General features: G+C 35.0%; 1 protein-coding gene and 1 long non-coding RNA gene across 2 annotated transcripts; both read right to left on the reverse strand.

Moving 5' to 3' along the window:
* Positions 1-12870: 12870 nt before the first annotated feature.
* LOC111440331 (S-protein homolog 1-like) lies at positions 12871-13320 on the reverse strand. Its single transcript, XM_023077497.1, has one exon. The coding sequence runs from the start codon at positions 13318-13320 to the stop codon at positions 12871-12873; it is 450 nt and encodes a 149-aa protein (XP_022933265.1).
* Positions 13321-15905: 2585 nt separating this feature from the next.
* LOC111440335 lies at positions 15906-16335 on the reverse strand. Its single transcript, XR_002709925.1, has 2 exons — positions 16266-16335; positions 15906-16185 (listed from the first exon to the last, which is right to left on the reverse strand). It is a non-coding gene; the product is annotated as an uncharacterized LOC111440335 (long non-coding RNA).
* Positions 16336-23590: the final 7255 nt, after the last annotated feature.

Below are 23590 nucleotides of genomic sequence, written 5' to 3' on the forward strand. Positions count from 1 at the left end.
TTAACACACTAGATTTATGCATCAACATTAATAAATTATTATGGTATTCCAAATATCTCAAGAACATGATCAATATTTGTTAGGTTGGGTTGGATTCAAACTCTCACCAAAGTATAACATATTTTAACTTCGAAGTAAAATTTTTCATATATATTGGAATAACAATTTCCTATATTTAGTTTTAGGACGCCCAATTATATTGTGTATATCTAGATAAATAAAGTTAGAAAATTAAGAATATTTAGATTTTACAACTTGTTAATCCAACAATATACCAAATTTATTAAACTATATATATATATACGAGACAAAACCAAAATGGGTGGTAAAAAAAGTGACAAAATTAAACTCCAAAGAAAATGAAGCCTCAAAACATCTTTTGTTTCATCATATTGCTTACTTTTGAATCAAACATGATTATGAACTCATGTGCCTCAAAACATCTTTTGTTTCATCATATTGCTTACTTTTGAATCAAACATGATTATGAACTCATGTTTTGCACAATCTGATTCCAAGTACTCCCTCCCTTACTTTTGAATCAAACATGATTATGAACTCATGTTTTGCACAATCTGATTCCAAGTACTCCCTCCCAGACTTTTGAATCAAACATGATTATGAACTCATGTTTTGCACAATCTGATTCCAAGTACTCCCTCCCAGAGACCTTGTGGGAAGTGACCATTTTGAACAAAATGAATGGTTTAGCTATGTTGGTTCACTGCAAGTCAAAAGATGACGATTTGGGTGAGCACCAGATCGGCCCGGGAGGCAATTTCAATGAGATAGCCTAGTAGCTGGCTAATGCAGAAGGATCGCATCCCCAAAATATAGGTGACTCTGTGGTCCTAAGGAATAAACCAACCAACCTCTTTTCAAAGATGTTCATACTAGAAATCACCATATTGTCTGATTATAATTTTATGAGGACGTGCCTCAACCTAGGTCTTCGATCCCTCACTGCATAAGCAAAGCAAGTTTCCATGGTCAAAGAATAGAAAGATGGTACAAATAAGCAAGAAAAGGTAGCATCTAGGCCGTTACTTCAACTTCCTTTTACACTTTAGTACAAGTACCGTCGAGCCAGGCCTAGGCCAACTAGGATTGTGTGAACGATAGTTCATTTTGATTATCTTGCATAGTAGATCCGTCAAGAGAGGAGACGTAGGATTATGAGGGGACGTAGGATTATGAGGGTAATCTTAATAGGGGATCACTTCCTTAACCTTGGGTGACTAGATTGTCCGGTGGGTAGGGTTCGCCAACGAACCACCCATGGATGATGAGAGCAGCCTAGCACTTACCATGTTATCCCAACTAGAAAGAGTTTTATGACGTGACGCCTCGATCGAGAATATCAATTACAAACATATCTTGGAAGCTTTTAAGACGAGTTCAAGTACAAATAGTTAGATTTTAAAACCTTTACATAAATGCTGATATTATTTTTTTAGGTATAAGAAAACTTAATAGCATATGACACTAGTTTCAAATCAAACCACAAAAGTTTAAGTCAAAATGAAATGCTAAACAAAGTAACATTCTTCACTAAAATGAGTAAAAATGTTAGAACATGTGGAAGCGAACTATAATAAATAGTCTCGACCATCATAACTAATGTCATCACTTGCCTTCCTCGAAAAAAAATTGATTTTTTAAAAATACCAAACAAGTGACTTCATTTTCGAGTTCAAAGTAAGAACCTGTGTCATGCCTCGTATGATTGGTGATGCCTAAAATATCGATGCACCCAAATTTTGTAGTACATAAAATAAGTATTTTTAAATAAAAATAAAATAATTGAGAAAGAAATGCATAAAAAAAATATTTAAAAATAGAAATAGGAAAATTAGCCCGAGTTTGTAAAATTTAGATCAAAATTAAAAACTGCTTAAATCTAGAGTTTCAAAACACAAGTTATACATAAATTTAAAACTTAGGTTCATCCATATTTAAGCTATAGCTGGTTCTTACTTTTTTCTTTTTTTTCTTTTTAAGGTTTTTGAAGAGAAATTCCTCTTCATCATAGTTTTGGTGCATTTAGAGAAGGAGCCAAGAATCGTATGCACTAGCAAGAAATTTTATGACTTAGAACTTATTATTTTCTTAAAAGTATGTTCAGAATATAACAATGCATTTGCCAAGTTCATTTAACGGAAAAAAGGGAATAAGGATACATGGTGTATGACAAATGCAAACTTTGGGTAAGTAATCTAGAAAAACTCTCTAGGTCGACATTTTCTCTGTGACTTTTGAGCTACCGAGCATCCTAATGCCACAGTTTGTACTTCACAGACCTATAACAAAATGTAGAAAGGGGTTAGTATAAATATACCTAGTAAGCAATCTACTTACCGCCTCTATCGTAGAGAACCACCCATTATGCTCTAGATTATAGAGTCTCAGTACTCAAAGTACATAGTTCGAGGTAGAGGAACCTAACCCTCATAGCAGTTTTTCAGCATCTGAGGATGAGGCGTTACCTCATATAACTCTATACCAAGGAGGGAGACATCATGATGAGCACTAGCCTACTCGACGTCCACAAAAAAGTTAGTTGCCAAACCCATCCCATAGGCCATGAAGTCATCTAAGGATTGAGGGTGCTAACCCCCGGTACAAGTTAGCTCGAACAGGTCACCTACGTGGTCAGCATCCTACCATAGGAAGGATCTGCCATGCAGACAACCTTGACCTACCCGCGTGATCAACATCCCACCATAAGATGCATCCAACATGCATAGTAGTCCGTCTACCAGTAAGTAACACGACCCTATCAAGCGTAACACCTAGCTCGACGATACTGCAAAATAGTAGAAAGAAAAGTAGAAGGTTCTCGAACACTATTCGAACTCCTGTTAGCTAAGGAATCTCTTTCGTTCAACTTGGGGTTTTGAGGTGGTTCTCACGATACTAGGGGTGGTTGGGTGGTTTTGATAGAGGCTCTGGCTTCTAAATTTATTCAAATATGACTTGCCAAAGTTTGTAGCAGTCTGAGGTCAAAGGGTCTCACCCTCCAGTCGTCCCTCACGGTGCCACTAAACTCAGTCACTATCAAAATACACTTTACACTTAACTTAAACACAACTTCTTATCATTCACGGAATAAGTTCACACAATCAATAGCAGGGGCTTATGTATGTTTAACTATGCATGCAATCACACAACCCCAATGAGAAAATAACATACATCCAGCATCCATCATCCAAAGCGCATATACACAAATACCCTATTCACCAACCTAGCATGATTAGATATGAGCAGTAATATAACATTCTAGATAAAAATACAAAAATCAAAATTTGAAATTCCATCCAGTAACAAGTCCATCACATGTACGATTAATTTCCTAAGTACAAGGTGTTTCAGATCTAGCAACCTACGAGTAACTTTCTATAGCATGCATGCATCTCCAACTGCAACCAAAAAGTATTACTTCCTAATTCCATGTGATTACTTACTTTTTTTTCATGTGCCTTCCCAAGCTCAATTTCTAGACGTATAGGACTCAAAAAATTATGAATTCCTTTTGTAGGCACCTAATTTATAGTAAAATAGAATTAACATTGAAACTTGTACAAAAAACTAACAATCGAGAATCAAACGCTAAAAATAAGGGTTTAATGCGCGCACCCTCCACGTATAGTGCGCATTTGCAGTCAACGCAAGTAGCACACGGGCAGAGACGCTCTAAGAGTACTAGTATATGTAAACTTACCCTTTGACTTTTGTTGGTGCGAAATGTGGCGTGTAGGGGTTAGCGGTAGACGTCGAGTTGGACAGCGGGTCGTCGGATCACTTCCCGACATGCAGGTCAATTTTGGGTCGACATTTTGGGTAGCAAGCGACACGTTTCCCCCCTCGCTGGCTGTCGTGCGTTTGCCGTCGATTGCCTACAACATTTTCATTTTCCAAATTGCGATAAGTTTCGAATATCAATGTCTTTATTTCGGATTTTTGTAACTTCCCATCCATAACTCAAATGAGCTTCTTTCACAAAAATTCAAGCCCTCATGTCTACCTATCCATATATATTTTTCTTGTATTTATTTCAACTCGTTTTTTTTTTTTTTTTTTTACATTGAGAAAAATCTAGTTATTTGCTAAAGTCGAATGCATCTCGATTCTGACTTCCGACGCGGCTTTTGACAAAATTTCATCATGAAATTTTCAAGAATCCACACCTAAGATAATTTTGGTGAGTATTAAGAATCAAATAAAAAAAAAACCTCAAATCTAGAGTGAAATCCCGAAACAAAAGAAACATGTACCAACCTCGTATTCGTGCCAGTTTTTCGATAGAATCGAACAACCCAGACCACTCCTCCTTGATTCTCTTAGTAGTTCTAGATAGAAATCTTTGGCCAATCGGTGCTCCATGTAAGAGATTTAATGTTTTCCACTTTTCTAATTCTTCTTCTTAAAACCCTAGTTCATTCTACTTTTTCCAGTTTCTCGATAGAAACAAAAAACCCAAACCGCTCCTCCTTGATTCTTTGAGTAGTTCTAGAGCGAAATCTTTGGCCAATCGGTGCTCCATGTGCGAGATTTAAGGTTTACCCTAGGTAACAAATACAAAAACACTATATCAAGCTAAATAAATGATATGATAAAAGTTATAAGAAATGATATGAAAATTGTTATGATATGAAGAAGACGCTTGCGGGGTTGTATTAAGGATAATTTAAATGGAAAAATATTTGGACCTCATGCATTACTGTGTGTTCATGCATCAAGGGATAACCCTAATCCTTTACGATAGTAAGGATGCATATGCTAATAGGCAAGGTAACGATCATTATGTTTGACATAGTGCAGCCGTGATGGTCGCTACTCCTAACCAGTGTCTAGCATCAACAAATCCAAGAGAATGCTCGCCTGACTAGAAACGGACCTAGGAGGCGTGCGAACCGACTGGTGGGTCCATAATCACACGTGTGGGCCTTGTGTAGGGAATTAATTACACATCCAAGTTGCTCGTTAAGATAGCAACCGTAGAAAGATAGATTGTTATGATAGGTCCAATGCATGTAACTGTGCGTCTTTGCATTTTAACTCCAATAAGGGTCGCTTACTGAGTATTTCTTAAAATTATTGAAGCCAAGTGCTACTCTATTTTTCAGGTAAAGGCAAGGCACTTTTGTAAGGCTAACGGTGACATCACAATCACGAGACTGTGACACATGCTTGGATAGTTTCGCATAAAATGAAGCATGCAAGACTAAGGTTGATTTTATTATAAAGTATCAATTGAGATAATTCTGCATTAAATGCTCATGATATGTGTACGGTAGCGACCTTAGGTTAAGTAGAAAATTTAGAGTCATTAGAGATCTAGACTTTGGAAGTCACAACTGAGAAACTTGGAGACGTGAATCCATGACAAGACCACCAAATCACCCTAATACGCACACATGGACCCCTAAACACGACTCACCCTAATACTCACACATGGACCCCTAAACACGACTAATACGCACGCATGGACCCCAAACGGGCTCATAAATGTACCCTCTAGACCTAGAATGTACTCTATTCTATCAAACTTTTATAATATGTCACATTCACAATAGTATAATAAGTAAACATGAAATTACAAAACCTAACATTTTCATCATAACAACACGTCATAACATAATTTGCAAATATAGAAATCACAAGGGACGACACAAGAAAGGGCTACGGGGCATCCACCACTTGTGCTTCAAACAATTAATCGAACCAAAACAGTAGTGAAGAAACTTACCAAGGTAGCTAAGTTGAAGACCCTAAATCATACTTGGAACTAGTTTAATTTTTCCTTTTGAAATCCAAGTAAACCTATGTGAGTTCACGACACCAAATTAGCCCAGATCGAGCAAAATAAAATAATGATGAAAGTTCAGAATACTGTTAACAAAATAGAAAAGAAAAATAAAAGGAAAACACAGGAACAAACAGAAAGGAAAAAGGAGATATTTTTAAGCGAAACCGTTAACATAATAGAATAGAAAAGAAAAAAAGGGAAAAAAAAAAGAGAAAGAAATACAGTAAGAAAATGTGGAGTAAGAATTGATTAAAAGAAAATGGTACGAGACATGTGATAATTGACATATTTATGATATGATATATTGTGATGCGATATGTTATGGTGCGATAGGTAAGAAATGTTACATCTTTCCATGTAAAGTTATGTGATGGATTATGTGATGTTTATCCATGTATATGTGATACATACCTGAAGTATGTTAGTAAGGGAAGGAGAAACGAAATAAAATAAATGTTATCTTATGAATAAAAGTCATGGGACCTCATACATGCATGTATGTGTTGGATTGATATGACCCTAGAGGGGTGAATAGGGTTTCAACAATATAATTATTAATTTTTTTTTAATAACCATCAAACTTGATACAATGAAACTTACAATAATTTTTAAGAGTTCAAGAGCAAACTCAATCCTTTCCACGGCTCAGGATCAAACCGGTACAATTGTCTAAAATCTTATAAAAACACACCACAACACACTCAATCCTTTCCACGGCTCAGGATCAAACCGGTACAATTGTCTGAAATCTTATAGAAACACACCACAACACACTCAATCCTTTCCACGGCTCAGGATCAAACCGGTACAATTGTCTGAAATCTTATAGAAACACACCACAACACACTCAATTCTTTCCACGGCTCAGGATCAAACCGGTACAATTGTCTGAAATCTTATAGAAACACACCACAACAATGAAGTAATAGACATCTCTCAGGAATAAGATAAAAAAAAAATAGAATTGAAAGCTGTAGAGAGCAACAATGGAGACTTTTAAAAAAAATTTAGATCGAGAAAACAAATCTTATGTGTGTTGTGTTCTGAAAAATACTCAGAGGGGATGAGTTTAAATAGCGATCAAGTTGTAAAAATAGGAATTGATACGGACCACTAAAACGTGAACCGAAACGTGGACCACGAAAAATAATATTAATTTATTTTTAAATTTATGGTAAAAAGTTATAGACCACATGTTTCATTTAAATATATATATATATATATATATATATATATATATATATATATATATTATTTTAAATAAATATTATAAACATTTTACATTCATTTTTATTTTATATATATATAAATATATAAATGTATATGTATAACATATTTAAATGTAATACAGTAAAAAATGTTCATTTTAAAAATAATTAAAAGTTTTATAAATCTAAATGAAATCCTTATAATTTAAATGATTTTGTATGAAAACTAAATGAAATCATTATAATTTTTTTTCATTTAAAAGTAACTTATTTTCATAAATGTAAATGAAATCTTTATAATTTCTTTCCATTTAAAAGTAACCGAAAATTTTTATAAATGTAATTGAAAACTCCATCGTTTGTTACTCTACCAAATTTATAAATGTCATACTTCGATTGGTCTATGATATCAATTTTGCCGCTGGTCCATGATGTCAATTTTGTCACCACATCATCACGTCAGGTATCTTGTTTTGAATTTGATTGGTCCATGATGTCAATTTTGTCATCACATCATCACCTGGGGCATCTTGTTTTGACTGAAACTTCTTCATTTTATCTCTAATTTGAGTGAACCAAAAAAGACGTTGAATTCGTTATTCCAAACCTTACACTGTGGACAAAATACTGAGAAGGGTTAATAATTGAAGGTAGGTTTGTTATCCTCAAAACATTAATTAATTAATTAAAATTAATTAATTTGAGATTAATGGCCAAAAAGCCAACAATCTCCCCCTCTTTGATGATAACAAACCATTTCAAGAAAAATAGTAGGAAATCCATAAAACCATAAAACTTAAAAGATGCACATGTCCAAATACATCATGATAGGCATTCTAATATAATATTATAAATTTGAAATTTGTTGGATGATGGAAGTCCCACATCGACTAATTTAGGGTGTGATCATGGGTTTATAAGTGAGGAATACTAACTCCATGGGTATGAGGCCTTTTGGGGAAGCCCAAAGCAAAACCATGAGAGCTTATGCTCAAAGTGGACAATATCATACCATTGTGGAGAGTTATGTTCGTCTAACATGGTATCAGAGTCATGCCCTAAACTTAGTCGTGCCAATAGATTGGTAAATCCTCAAATATCGAACAAAGAACTCTTAAAGAAAAGGAGCTAAGCCCTGTCTAACATGGTATCAGAGCTAAGCCCCTCCTCGAAGGCAGTCAAAAATGCACTTTGTTCGAGGGGAGGTGTTGGATGATGGCCCTATATTAATGCTTCAATGAATTAAGAAATAACACAACAACAAAGTGATTCATTAATTATAAGATAACAAACCTACCTAAGAACATGCCTATAATTAAGATTAATAAAACAATAATAAAAGAATGACATGTTCATTTTGCACCTGCTCTCTAATAAAATGATGTGTTGGATGATGGCCCTATATTAATGCTTCAATGAATTAAGAAATAACACAACAACAAAGTGATTCATTAATTATAAAATAACAAACCTACCTAAGAACATGCCTATAATTAAGATTAATAAAACAATAATAAAAGAATGACATGTTCATTTTGCACCTGCTCTCTAATAAAATGATGTCTAATGTCATTATGTTTAGTTCTAGAATGATGAATAGGATTTTTGGTTAAATTAATAGCACTGGTGTTATCACAAAAGATAGACACACTATTAAATTTTAATCGAAAATCACAAAGAGTTTGTTTCATCCAAAGAATTTGAGCACAACAACTAGCAACCGTAATATATTCCGCTTCCGTAGTAGATAAGGGATCCGAATTTTGCTTTTTACTAAACCAAGAAACTAATGAACTACCAAGAAATTGACAAGTTCCACTAGTACTTTTACGATCAAGTAAACTTCCCGCAAAATCCGCATCAGAATATCTTACCAATTTAAACTCAACATTTCTAGGATACTACAATCCTAAATTAATAGTCCCAAGAAAATATTTAAATATTCTTTTAACGGCATGTAGATGAGATTCCTTAGGACAAGATTGAAACCTAGCACAAAGACATACACTAAACATAATATCAGGTCTACTAACAGTCAAGTAAAGTAAAGTAAAGATTCAATCATACTTCGATACGATTTTATATCTACACATTTATCTTTTTCATCCTTATCAAGCGTGGTAGATGTGCTCATTGGAGTTTTTGCAATCTTACCTTCATTGAACCTGAACCTTTTGAGTAAATTCTTGATGTACTTCTCTTGATTTAGAAACATACCATCTTTCAATTGTTTGATTTGAAGTCCAAGAAAGAAACTGAGCTCTCCCATCATACTCATCATACATTTAGAAAATTCTTCCCCTAAAAAAGGATGAGTAGAACCAAATATAATATAATCCACATGTATTTGCACTAATACATATATTTTTCTTTAATTTTAATAAAGAGAGTTGTGTCGAACTTACCCATTTTGAAATCATTCTCAATAAGAAAATAGAATTACTAAGTCTATTGTACCAAGCTCTTGGAGCTTGTTTTAAGCCATAAAGAGCTTTTTTCAACTTATAGACCTGATGTGGAAAATCAAAATTTTCAAATCGAGGAGGTTGTTTTACATAAACTTCCTCCATAGTATAACCATTTAAGAATGCACTTTTCACATCCATTTGATATAATATAAAATTTTTGTAAGAAGAAAATGCAAGTAACATTCTAATAGCTTCTAATCTAGCAAAGGGGGCAAAAGTTTCTTCATAGTCTATACCTTCCTCCTCAATTTTATTTCTAAAAACTCATTTGGTTTCAATAATGGAAGTATTGGAGGGTCTAGGGACTAATTCCCAAACTTTGTTCCTTTCAAATTGATTTGGTTCCATTTGAGAAACAAAAGCAAGATTATTGAATAAATTAATAGAGGAACGAGTCGTTAGAGATCTGGACTTTGGAAGTTACAAATGAGAAACTTGGAGACGTGAATCCATGACAAGACCGCCAAATCACCCTAATACGCGCACATGGACCCCTAAACACGACTAATATGCACGCTTGGACCCCCAAACGGGCTCGTAAATGTACCCTCTAGACCGAGAATGTACTCTATTCTACCATACTTTCATAATATGTCACATTCACAGTAGTATAATAAGTAAACATGAAATTACAAAACCTAACATTTGTCATCATAACAACACGTCATAACATAATTTGCAAATCTAGAAATCACAAGGGACGACACAAGAAAGGGCCACGGGGCATCCGCCACTCGTGCTTCAAACAATTCATCGAACCAAAACAGTAGTGAAGAAACTTACCAAGGTAGTTAAGTTGAAGTCCCTAAATCATACTTGGAACTAGTTCAATTTTTCCCTTTGAAATCCAAGTAAACCTATGCGAGTTCACGACAGCGTATTAGCACAGATCGAGCAAAATGAAATATGGACGAAAATCCAAAATACTGTTAACAAAATTAAAAAAAAAAAATAAAAGGGAAATACAGGAACAAAAAGAAAGAAAAAGGAGATATTTTTAAGGGAAACCGTTAACATAATAGAATAGAAAAGAAAAAAAGGAAAAAAAAAGAAAATAATACGGTAAGAAAATGTGGAGTAAGAATGGATTAAAAGAAAAAAAGGGGAGATTTAAAGATTTAAATAAATATGGTTAATTTTAAAAACACGTAGATGAAATTTAATAGAGTAAATGGTGAAGATAATTAAAATGAATAAGAAGGGAAGTAGATGAAAAAGAGAAAATTTAATAAAGCAAAATGGAAGATTTAGTGAACATTAAAAGATAAAACGGAAAAAATATCATCTCAAGAAAGTCCATCAAATTCTTTCTAGTAACAATATCTTCCCTCAAACCGTAATAATAGAAAATAAGATATTTAATGAAAATAGAATTATATGTATATATATAACCCTCCAAGACTCAGATCATAGAGTCTCTAATGCACACATGAAGTCTAACACATTGACCCTGATAAAATTTAGAGAATTGAAATTGAAATGGATGTCATGGTTCATATAAGTTGATTTGAATACAAAGGACAAAATCGAACTTTCTTAATGATAAATTGGTGACACCAGCCTAAGCTAATCAGGTAAGTGGCCTTACTATCAGCATGGTTATATTTGATGCTGACACGTGCCCTGTGGTTCTGCACGTGTCATATATATTGATATGTGTGAATTGTTTATTGATCGATATGCTTATGATACGATATTGATATGTTATAATATGTGAATTGTATGATAATACTTATGGTACGATGTGTTTAATGATATGTTTGACATATGATACGAGAAGGATGCATTGAACGTAATGTAATGATAGGAGTAAGATATGTTCATGAAATGTTAAGGTTAGGTTATGTATAGAAGTGCTATGGATATGAGAGATTGATAAAAACGATATGGTCACAATCGATTGATAAAAGAATATGGTTAGGTTATGGGTAAGAAGGGATAGGATTATGATAGATTGATAGAACGATAGCATTAGGATACGTTCCTGTAACGATATGACTAAGGTACGTTCATGTAACGATATGACTGTGATAGGTAGGTATAAGAATGTCAAGACTATGATAAATTAGAGAACAATATGACCATGAAGTGTTTACGATACGATATGATTATGATACAACATGTGAGTGACGTGTATATATATATATATATATATATTGTGATATGATATGAAAATGATATGAAATATGTTATGGTACGATAGGTACGAAATGTTACATCTTTCCATGTAAAGTTATTTGATGGATTATGTGATGTTCATCCATGTATATGTGATACATACATGAAGTATGTTCTTAAGAGAAGGAGAAAGGAAATAAAATAAATGTTATCTTATGAATAAAAGTCATGGGACCTCATGCATGCATGTATGCATGTCATGTGTATCAGGATACTTCCCCGTTATGTTATGCTAGTACGGATGCATACCTTCGATATTTATATTCGACATGTTATCATGAAGACCTTTTCTTTTATGAGGGGTCCAGTGACGTGTATTGCATTGTGTCCGACAAAGTCAGGCCTAAGGGGCACGTACACCAATCCCTCTGATGAGTCCACGTATGCGTACGTGGGCCGTGTGTAGAAAAGTACCATGCATCCAACTTTGCCAAGAAGCCTAAGGTCATGTTACGGTTTAAAAGATAGGTCACAGTCATATATTGTGTGTGATTGCATTACTAAACCAATAATATAACTTTACACGATATAAGGTGTTTGGTTCACTAGTTGTGTTTGTATATCCCAACACCATTTTCGCCTATATAAAAAAATTTAACAGCACCCTCTTGTAATTAAATATTATTTTGTATCTAATTTTGGTGTAGTTTATCTTCATTTAAATTTATATTTTATCCAATTTTTATGTTTTATTTTACTTTACTTTTCATTTTCTGTTTGCTTTTTCATATTTTTAGTTTTAGTCCCAGATCCAAATTCTTGAAAATCGGACATCAAAGAAGATTGTGGAACTACAATATAATATGTGAAACTTTTAATAAGATATATGAAAATTAAAGGATTGTGCCTTCCATCCTATTTGAAAGTCGATGTGAAGGTTGCAGTAACACGAGCGTTTAATACCTATTTTAGATTTTCTTATTCTAAACTATCTCTAAGATTTGTCATAAAAATCATTATTTTTTTTAGTTTTGATTTAAAAAGATATTACAATTTTAAAAACTTATACTCTCAGGCAAATTTAATTTTTTTTTTTCATAATTTTTCAGTTAATTATCAAATACATTTCCATACAAAAAAAATAAAAGAAAATAAAGAAGAAAAAAAAAGAAGAAGAAAACAACAACAACATGATTTATGTGTTATCCCATTATTTTTCATTTGTTTCTCAAGGATAATTCCACCAAAAGGAGATAATAGAGCTTCTCTATCTTTTATAGGTCCATTTGTGAATTAATTCATCAACATTAGCAAGAAAGTTTCTCAAGTAAATTCCATCATCTGCAGCCGTCCAAATACAAGTTCCTACAGTTCTATGTTTGCACCTGTCATGGAGCCATAAGTGCTGCGATTCAGGCCAAAAGCTTTCAAAAGAGACATATGCATCTGGCGTCTCCAACTTGCACCAAAAGAGGGTTGTTCCCCAAAAGTTAACCTTGAAGTTCCATTGGTAATCATCTCCATGATTAAGCAAATGATGATACCCCAAGTCATCGTCTTTAGACTGACAATGCACAAGCAACCCAAGTTTGCTTAGCCCGTTAACCACATGAATGTAATATCTAGAAGGTCCCGGTGGTGGTAACGCGACCCTTGGAACCTGAGCCCCAACTAGAGCCACCGTGAAAAGAAAGAAAACGACAATATTCTTTATCATTTCCTAATCAACCTTTAGTTTAACTACCAATTTGTGTTGGACATGTGAATAAATATACATACTTATAGTACAGGCAAGAAACTATGTAAATGCATGGTAGAAAAACTTAATCATTTAACTAATTTCAATTATGCAACACAATTTTATGGTTAATTTTGGGATAATTTTAGAGATTTATTAGATTTTCAATAACAAAATTCCTTGAATAGATAATAATAATATTTGATTTAAGTTGTTATTATCCCAAGAATAATAAATATTTCATTGGTTTTTAAAACACTTTCATATATTGGACAACAATATGAATACTTTCAGTAGAAAATACAAAATAGAGAGAGCAATTCATAGATTACATATGGGATAGCACCCAAGTTCAACAAGGTATTAAATACCTGATTTATTTTTTCAAGTTGAACTTTCAAACCTTTTACGAGGGCCTTAGAAATTTTAAAGTGAGGTAGAACAGATAAGTTCAAAAAATTCTAGAACTATAGTTTCGAATAGGAATTGCGCAAGACTTCTTTCGCAAGAATTACTCAATGCATTTTGGGAGAACCATTCTGGGGTTTTGATTTCATCATGTCACACCCTGAATTTCTAGGAAAATTTTTGCCAATCAATGTGTAAAAAATAAGAGGGAAACCAAAATGTGTATTAATATATGCCAAATTCATGTAATGAGGGAACGGGGAATGAGATACACGATTCCCTAGGTCCATAATTCCTCTGTTACCTCTAAACTCTAGAGTACCCTCTCGTCACGATTAAGCAACCTAATTGTAGTCTCTCATCGCATCCCTAACCTAGCAGGGAACCAATTGTTTACTTTTGGCTCTAGAGTTTCAACACTCTTGATACAAAGATCTGGGCAGAAAACTTATCCTTCGCAATGGTACAAGGTGGGGAACAACATGCAGAGTATTAGTCTCCTTGCATCCATGGGATTGTTAACTGGTGAATCCGTCCCACAGGCCATGAAGTAACCTAAGGTGAGGGGGTGCTACCCCTCGGTACATGCCACCTAAACAAGTTACTCACATGATCAACGGCCTCTCGTAGGACGGATCCTACGTGCAGGTAACTACTACCTAGCCTCGTGATTAATGTCCTAAAAACACGACGTGTCCACAATGCAGTGCAGTCGATCTACCACTGAGTAGCAAGCCTTGGACACAGGATTGTCAGGCGTATGGCTAGTGTCGTAAATCGTAGGGGGAGCGTCTTGGAGAATAAATCAAGAACATAATAAATACCTAGAAAGTAACAAGAACAAGAGAAAGATCTAGGTCTAGAACATGGATCAAGATCCTAGTTCCAAGTACAAGAACCAAGAACCATGGTACTAAGGCCTTTAAAGGATAACCAAGGTTTTAGAATCCTCGGACCATGATCCTTAGAATAAATCACGATAAGAACCCCAAGTCAAGAAAAAGTGGGCATAAGTACTTACAATAAGAAACAAGAACAAGACAAGAAAGAGTGTGACATCCTAGCATATCAACGACACGATTAAGAGCCTACAAGCAGGCTACATATTAAGTCTTTGTACTCATTCCTTATTCTCCATTTTTTTCAGGTAAGGAGCCGGTCGAAATCGGGAGTGGACTCTTGGGCAGGTGCCATAGACTAACCTCACCGGTCGTCCTCAACTCTTTTGTTTTAAAATGTTTTGAGTTCGTTTCTTATTTTGTGTTTAAAATATTGTCGTGCCCTAAATTACTAATGTGCGCACACTATTTTGTTATAATATTGTCTCACCCTCTGATCGCCCTTCACGATTCCATTGGTCTCAGACTTCTAAAGGTGTTCAATCCTAAGTCTCGACCCACCAATCTACGTGCTTACCCTAGACTTAACTCGATTCTGTTGCTTATTGATATGAACCAAGAGATATCGATCTTACAATATGGTTCAATGAAGATGTGAAGAAAATATTGTTGAAATTATTAAAAGATATTTCAATTCATGCCACATTGAGGAGAAATGAAGTTTCATGTTATAAATTTTGGGTGGATTACAATTTAGAGTAATTTAGAGTTATTGTATTTCATTAATGTATTTTAAGACTTTTATTTACCTTCGGTTACAATTACATAATGGTTAATTATGACTATTAAGTATGAATGTTACAACTCTTGGAATGCCTTTAATAGTTTCAGTTTCATTTTCAAGCTATATAAAGCCATGTATGTTGTATTTGTAAGTAGACTTGGAAAATATAGTAAAAGGAGCATTTGTGCTTTTCTTTAGCCAATGGCTAAGTTTCTTTGAATTCTATATAGTTTAGGTTGCATGTAGAATCATTCGAGCTCGACATGATCAATCTTGCTTGTGGTGTGATTTCAATCTCAATCAAGTGTTCTTCCCTTGAGATATTTGATCAACAAGAATCATTCAAGCTAGACATGATCGATCTTGCTTGTGGAGAGATTCGAATCTCAAACAATGTTCTTGCCTTGAGATATTCGATCAACAAGGTAATCCGAATCTTACTCCCCTTGTAGTGATTTCCACATATCAGGTCCTCTAACCCTTAATTCAATTCAGGAGTTTATTGAAGAATAGTAAAAAGGATCGGCTAGTTGAATGAAATTAAAGTGGTAGGAGGATACTACCGTATTATTAACTTCAAATACATTATATGTATGCATAAATTCATACATCTCGATCCTTAACCAACCTTAGGAACTAAACCAACAACGTCCTTAATATTGACCTCAACTCAAACTCGTGAACAATCGATGTTCAAAATTCTCGAACTCCCAGCTAGAATCTTCTGTGCTTTCACATTAGGATTCTCTTTCTCTATGATCATAGCAACAATAGAATACTCTACAAAAACAAGCTCCGGCCATTGCTGTTTTCCTATCGTTTTGGGGCATTACAATAAGTTATTCTAAAGTTTTGAAGAAGATAGAACAAAATACGGTGAGGGGAAGAACAACCTGGACATTCAAACATCTTGATCTTCTTTGATTTCGGTTTGGATATGGGTTAGGGAGTTGAGTATTTATAGCCATTAATGAACTTCAAAGCTCTCTCAAAGATTACAAGTTTGGGAGCCCTCAGATTTTTGGAGTTTTGGTTAGGACAACATAATTTGTGTATGGTTTATTCTTGTGGATCAAAATGAGATAAGCATTTTTTACTATGAGAAAGTTATTTCGAAGGCATTGGTAAAATAAGTGATATTGTTTGGAAGTTCATTTAAATATTATCTTTATATATTTATATTATTACATAGATTATTACCATGTCGTGTACTTGGAAGACAGGTCGACACGAAGTAACGGTTGTCGGATCTCGAATAGAGGAGCGCTAGAACACAATTTTCAAAAGTGAGAGAAACGAACAAAAACAACCGTTGGACAGTCGAGTGAAAAAGACACAACCCATGGATTCAAGGAAACCCATCTACAGCGAGTGACCCACAGGCCACTTGACGTTCACAGCCCAGCAACCCACGGGGCCTAGTAGACGCTCACGGCCGAAAAACCAACCTGCAGCCCACGACCCACACAATCCAGCAAATACAACTCGTACGTTTGAGAAGACGACCTGCATATGCTCCATCCTTCTTACACGTGCATGATGCATGTCTCCCTATCGCTTCACTCGGCTCGACGTTGCTTGGCACAACTTCATGGCTGCAACGAAAGGAAAATGGCTCAGGTGGCTCAAGTTTAGGTTTTGGTATCAATTCCAACGTTTTTTTACCCTCCCGGAGTTGAATTTGAAGTTATTGGAAGAAATTGAGGTCTGTGTAAGTCTCGTTTATTCAATTTAAGTAATTAAGTAAATATGTAAGAAGTAAAACTATTTGAAGAATTAGACGGATGCTCTTAATATGGTGGAATACCTCATTGTACGTCGTTACGAACTTTGAGGGACTAGTCAAGCGAATCTCAGAAATAGGATAGAGTGTCGGCTAAGGGCAACCAAGTTGGTGGCCCTACTATTTGCAAGGTCAGAAGAGTTGTCTTGTGTATGATGATACGTACTCAGTGGTGCACAGGTCATGCATTTGACAATACGATACGTTATGATGATGTGATACGTTATGAGGATGTGTTATGATGATGTTATGATGATATGATTTTTTATATGACATTATGATGTGTTATGATGATGCTATGTGTTGGGTTTTATGTCCTAAAACTCATAGTTTGTAAACAAAAAAAAAACATATTCTATTTTCAATAAAGTTATTATTATTGTTTATTCAGTAAAAATTGTTATTGTATAAAGTAAACTTTACGATCATTAATCTAAATCCAATAAACTAAGAACACTCTGATTATAGTATGATTACTTGAACTATATGTAGAGACATAAGAGTGGATCAAGTTCAAGTATATAGTCAAAATGATCTATAGTATAAGGATAAGGCTGAGTACCTTATTCTGGGGACACTATGGATGCGGCCCACTTTTGTATATAATATAAACAATGTGATCACTAAATTGTACATGTGGAAACATGTGAGTGGGGCGTCCCATGCAATGAGTATTGCATAAGATCGGACCATGAAGAAAACCAATCTCACTTTATAATGTCGTTTACTGTTGAGACTGATTTTCTTTTCATTCGATAACCTAGGTAACTCGGTTTTAATCCTGAGCTAACCATGAACTCTTGTTTATTCGGAATTATCCTTAGATTTTCATGGGTGAGAGTGGCTCTAGTTCACCGACTCAATAGGCCTCCCATTTCAGGGGTAAGACTGGGTGAATGGCTGGGGACGTGGGGTGCAAGACGGAATTCACTCCTACCCGCTTTTAGGGATAGAAGAAAGGTAGTTCCCTTAAGCACTGACTCCAGGTCTTGAACAAAGGGCCCCACCCTCTCATTGGCCTGAGAGGGATTCGGTTTACTGGTTGGACCACAAACCAATTGTTCATTAGAGGATCAGTGAGACATAAGGAACAAGAAGTAACTTCAGGGGTAAAATGGTAAATTGACCCAGCTCTAGTTATGAACAACCTGTGAAGGATCGACTTACTAATCATGGTTATATCAAATGGACAGAAATATATCTATAGTGAGGGGAGTGCAACTACTAGGCTATAGTGGAGTGTCCTAGTAGTTAACGAATGTTGGTTAACCAGGTTAATGAGTTTAACCGGTTAATCTTGGATCGTTGGAGCCCATGATCTATAGGTTCATTAGGTCCCTCTGCTAGCTCATATCGGACTAAACCATAGAACAGTGTGACGAGCGAGTTCGAAGTGTTCGAATTCAAATTCTGGAATATGCGTTACATATATACAATATATTTAACAGCAATTTTGTTTTATTTACGAATTAAACAAAAAGAGAGAATCTGAGATATTTAAATAAGATTTGAATATCTTAATCAATTATGTGTCGGAATTGATTGGGATTGGCATTTGAATCAATATTAAATAGTTTAATTAATAAATTAATGTTACTTTAATTTGAAATTCATTATTCAAATTAATTGATGAATTAAAATGAAGAAAGTCAAAATGTTGACTTCATCTACTGTAAAAATCCATGTTAGTGGAATTTTGAGGTGTCAAAATTTTGTTTACCAAACTTGCATGTTTGCCAAATAAACCCGAGAAGTTTGAATGGAATTTTGAGTGTCAAAATTTGGTTAACTCAAACATGCATGCTTGCCACATAATCCCAAACATTTGAGTGAAATTTTAAGTGTCAAAATTTGGTGATCTCAAATTTACATGAACATGCAAACATGACTCTTTAAATAGAGTGATCATGATACATGGGAAGTCCTTTTTTTTTATCTTGGTGAAAAACCTTGAGAAAAACCTCTCACAAACACTCGCTTCACATATACAAAGTCCCTCCCAAGTTTAGTCACTCACCGGATTCCACAATTCCGTTCTAAGGCCGGAGGATAGTGGAGAAGACACTAGTGGTGGTTCGAAATCGGTCCGTGAGGCAAAAGGAGTTTGAACTACAAAAGGTTAGTATTTAAACTCATTAAGTTTTAATACATATGAACATGCTAGTTATTTACAATAATTGATGTTCTTTTTTTTTATCTTGGTGAAAAACCTTGAGAAAAACCTCTCACAAACACTCGCTTCACATATACAAAGTCCCTCCCAAGTTTAGTCACTCACCGGATTCCACAATTCCGTTCTAAGGCCGGAGGATAGTGGAGAAGACACTAGTGGTGGTTCGAAATCGGTCCGTGAGGCAAAAGGAGTTTGAACTACAAAAGGTTAGTATTTAAACTCATTAAGTTTTAATACATATGAACATGCTAGTTATTTACAATAATTGATGTTCTAAAAGTGCCTAAGATCCAAATTGCTTTCGTATGTGTTATATTAACACCATCACTATGATGTTATGATGACGTGATGTACTATGTTACTATACGTTAGGATGATGATGCATTATGATGTGATGACATGAGATGCATGATGATGATGATGATATGACATAATACGAGGATATCTCATGTTATGATGATGTGCATGTATGAAATGACATGTTGCATTACAATGAGTTTTCTAATACACAACTCCCAAATGATGAATGTATGAAAGCTTATGCATGCATGTTAGTTAGAGTAATATGTGAAGAATGTGTGGGGTTGTGTCACGTTAATGATTTTAGGATGAAAAGTATCGGGACCTCATGCATATTGTATACTCATTTACATCGAGATACTTCTCCTTTTACAATCATGAGTACGGACGCATACACTTTGGTGATGATGATGATCATGTCTTGCATGTATTCAAGGGTTTGTTATATCTTCAGACGTCTAGCTACAGCCAACTAGTCAGACTATGATGAGCCCAAGGGACATGTGAACTTCCTGGTGGGCTTATGCTCGCACGTGTAGGGCGTTGTAGGGAAGTACTACACATTCAATTTATCCGAACTCGAGGCCACCTCTAAATGATAGGACTCTAATCAAGATTGCATGTGTTTGCACTCCTTACTCCCAATAGTGGGCCACCTCTAAATGATAGGACTCTAATCAAGATTGCATGTGTTTGCACTCCTTACTCCCAATAGTGGGGTCACTTACAATGATAGGACTCTAATCAAGATTGCATGTGTTTGCACTCCTTACTCCCAATAGTGGGGTCACTTACGGAGTATTTTTAAAAATACTCAAACCATGTGCTACTTCTACATTTTAGGTAAACGCAAGGTACCCACATGCGGTTGATAGCAGCATCACAATTAAAAACCATGACACATGTATAGGATAGTTGCATTTAATTTCATAAATCTTAGGTTAGTACCGTGCATTGTTATTTTTACTTCTACTTACGTTTATTTTAATATTTCCTTTGCATTGTTTTAAAATCCTTTTATTAAACATGTAAGTTTATTTCCGTGTTTCATGAGGTTATTTAAATTAATATTTTTGCATAAGAAGTCATTTCATGCATATGGTAGTGACTTTAGGTTAGTAGAAACAAAGGAATTTATAGAAATTCGACGTGAATTGCAAAGAAATTTAAAATAAATGTTAAATTTAAGATTTGGGGTCTAAAACAAACCAGGGTGGATTTCTTTCAAACTAGAAGAAACAAATAAATGATATTGGTCTGTGTTTAAGAATTGGGATCTTACCAACCGATGTGGGATCTCACAATCCATCCCCTTGGGGGCCAGCGTCCTCGCTAACACATTGCCCGGTGTCTGGCTCTAATACCATTTGTAACCGTCCAAGCCCCACCGTTAGTAGATATTGTCCTCTTTGGGCTTTCCCTTATGGGCTTTCCCTTATGAATCAAATATGATTATGAACTCATGTTTTGCACAATCTGATTCCAAGTACTCCCTCCCAGGGACCTTGTGGAAAGTGACCATTTTGAACAAAATGAATGGTTTAGCTATGTTGGTTCACTGCAAGTCAAAAGATGACGATTTGGGTGAGCACCAGATCGGCCCTGGAGGCAATTTCAATTGGAGCTTTAGAGAAAACTTTTGGCAGACAACACTATATTGGTGCAATTTTAAGAGCATCCTAGGACATGCTTCTGGTGAAGTATTTTGGCCAGAAAAAAGGAATTGGCTTGGTGCTCGATGTGGCCATCATAACTGCATTTGGGTTGCTAGAGAGGATGGTATTTCTTTACGTCTGGGTTCTCAAGATTTGTATCAATTAATGTACCCTTGGAAATGATGTAAACCAAGATGCTTCTGGTGATGTATTTTGGCCAGAAAAAAAGAAATTGGCTTGGTGCTCGATGTGACCATCATAACTGCATTTGGGGTGCTAGAGAGGATGGTATTTCCTTACGTCTTGGTTCTCAAGATTTGTATCAATTAATGTACCCTTGGAAATGATGTAACCCAACATTTATGAACATAATTATTGATCCAGGCATAATGCTGTCTTCGCTACTTGTTAAAACTCAATGTAGTTATATTTTTCTTTTTCTATTTTTTCCTTAAATCGTCATTAAATATGTAAGATCCTGTTGGGTTTTATGTCATAAAACTCATAGTTTGTAAACAAAAACATATTCTATTTTCAATAAAGTTATTATTGTTGTTTATTCAGTAAATATTGTTATTGAATAAAGTGAACTTTACGATTATTAATCTAAATCCAATAAACTAAGAATACTCTAATTATAGTATGATTACTTGAACTATATGTAGAGACATAAGAGTGGATCAAGTTCAAGTATATAGTCAAAATGATCTATAGTATAAGGATAAGGCTGAGTACCTTATCCTAGGGACACTATGGGTGCGGCCCACCTTTGTATATGACATAAACAATGTGATCACTAAATTGTACATGTGGAGACATGTGAGTGGGGGTGTCCTATGCAATGAGTATTGCATAAGATCAGATCATGAAGAAAATCACTCTCACTTTATAATGTCGTTTATTGTTGAGACTGATTTTCTTTTCATTCGATGACCTAGGTAACTCGATTTTAATCCTGTGCTAACCATGAACTCCTGTTTATTCGGAATTATCCTTAGATTTGCATGGATGAGAGTGGCTCGAGTTCGTCGACTCAATAGGCCTCCCATTTCAGGAGTAAGATTAGGTGAATGGCTAGGGACATGAGGTGCAAGATGAAATTCTCTCCTACCCACTTTTAGGGATAAAAGAGAGGTAGTTCCTTTAAGCACCGACTCCAGGTCTTGAACAAGGGGCCCCTACCCTCTCATTGGCTTGAGAGGGATTCGGTTTACTGGTTGGACCACAAACCAATTGTTCATTAGAGGATCAGTGAGACATAAGGAAAAGGAAGTAACTTCAGGGGTAAAACGGTAAATTGACCCAACTCTAGTTACGAACAACCGGTGAAGGATCGACTTACTAATCATGGTTATATCAAATGGGCAGAAATATATCTATAGTGAGGGGAGTGCAACTACTAGGCTATAGTGGAGTGTCCTAGTAGTTAACGAATGTTGGTTAACAAGGTTAATAAGTTTAACCGGTTAATCTTGGATCGTTGGAGCCCATGATCTATAGGTTTATTAGGTCCCTCTGCTAGCTCATATCGGACTAAACCATAGAACAGTGTGACAAGAGAGTTTGAAGTGTTCGAATTTGAATTAGGGAATATGCATTACATATATACGATATATTTAACCGCATTTTTGTTTTATTTACAGATTAAACAAAAAGGGAGAATGTGATATATTTAAATAAGATTTAATATTTTATTCAAAAATGCGTCGGAATTGATTGGGATTGGCATTTGAATTATTATTAAATATTACTTTAATTTGAAATTAATTATTTAAATTAATTGTTGAATTAAAATGAAGAAAGTCAAAATGTTGAGTTCATTTACTTGAAAAATACATGTTAGTGGAATTTTGAGGTGTCAAAATTTGGTTTAACCAAATTGCATGCTTGCCAAATAAACCGCACAAATTTTAGTGGAATTTTGAGTGTCAAAATTTGGTGAACTCAAACTTGCATGCTCGCGACATAATCCCAAACATTTGAGTGGAATTTTGAGTGTCAAAATTTGGTGATCTCAAATTTGCATGAACATGCAAACATGACTCTGTAAATAGAGTGATCATGGTACATGGAAGGTCTTTGATTTTGGAAAAAACCTTGAGAAAAACCTCTCACAAAATCTCTCTTCATATATACTAAATCCCTCCCAAGTTTAGTCACTCACCGGATTCCACAATCCCGTTCTAAGGCCGGAGGATAGTGGAGAAGACACTAGTGGTGGTTCAAAACCGGTTCGTGAGGAAAAAGAAACTTGAGCGACAAAAGGTTAAGTATTCGAACTTATTGAGTTTTAATGCTTTTGAACAT

The sequence above is a fragment of the Cucurbita moschata genome, unplaced genomic scaffold (assembly GCF_002738365.1).
Source record: "Cucurbita moschata cultivar Rifu unplaced genomic scaffold, Cmos_1.0 Cmo_Scf00168, whole genome shotgun sequence".
Classification (NCBI taxonomy): Eukaryota; Viridiplantae; Streptophyta; class Magnoliopsida; order Cucurbitales; family Cucurbitaceae; genus Cucurbita; species Cucurbita moschata.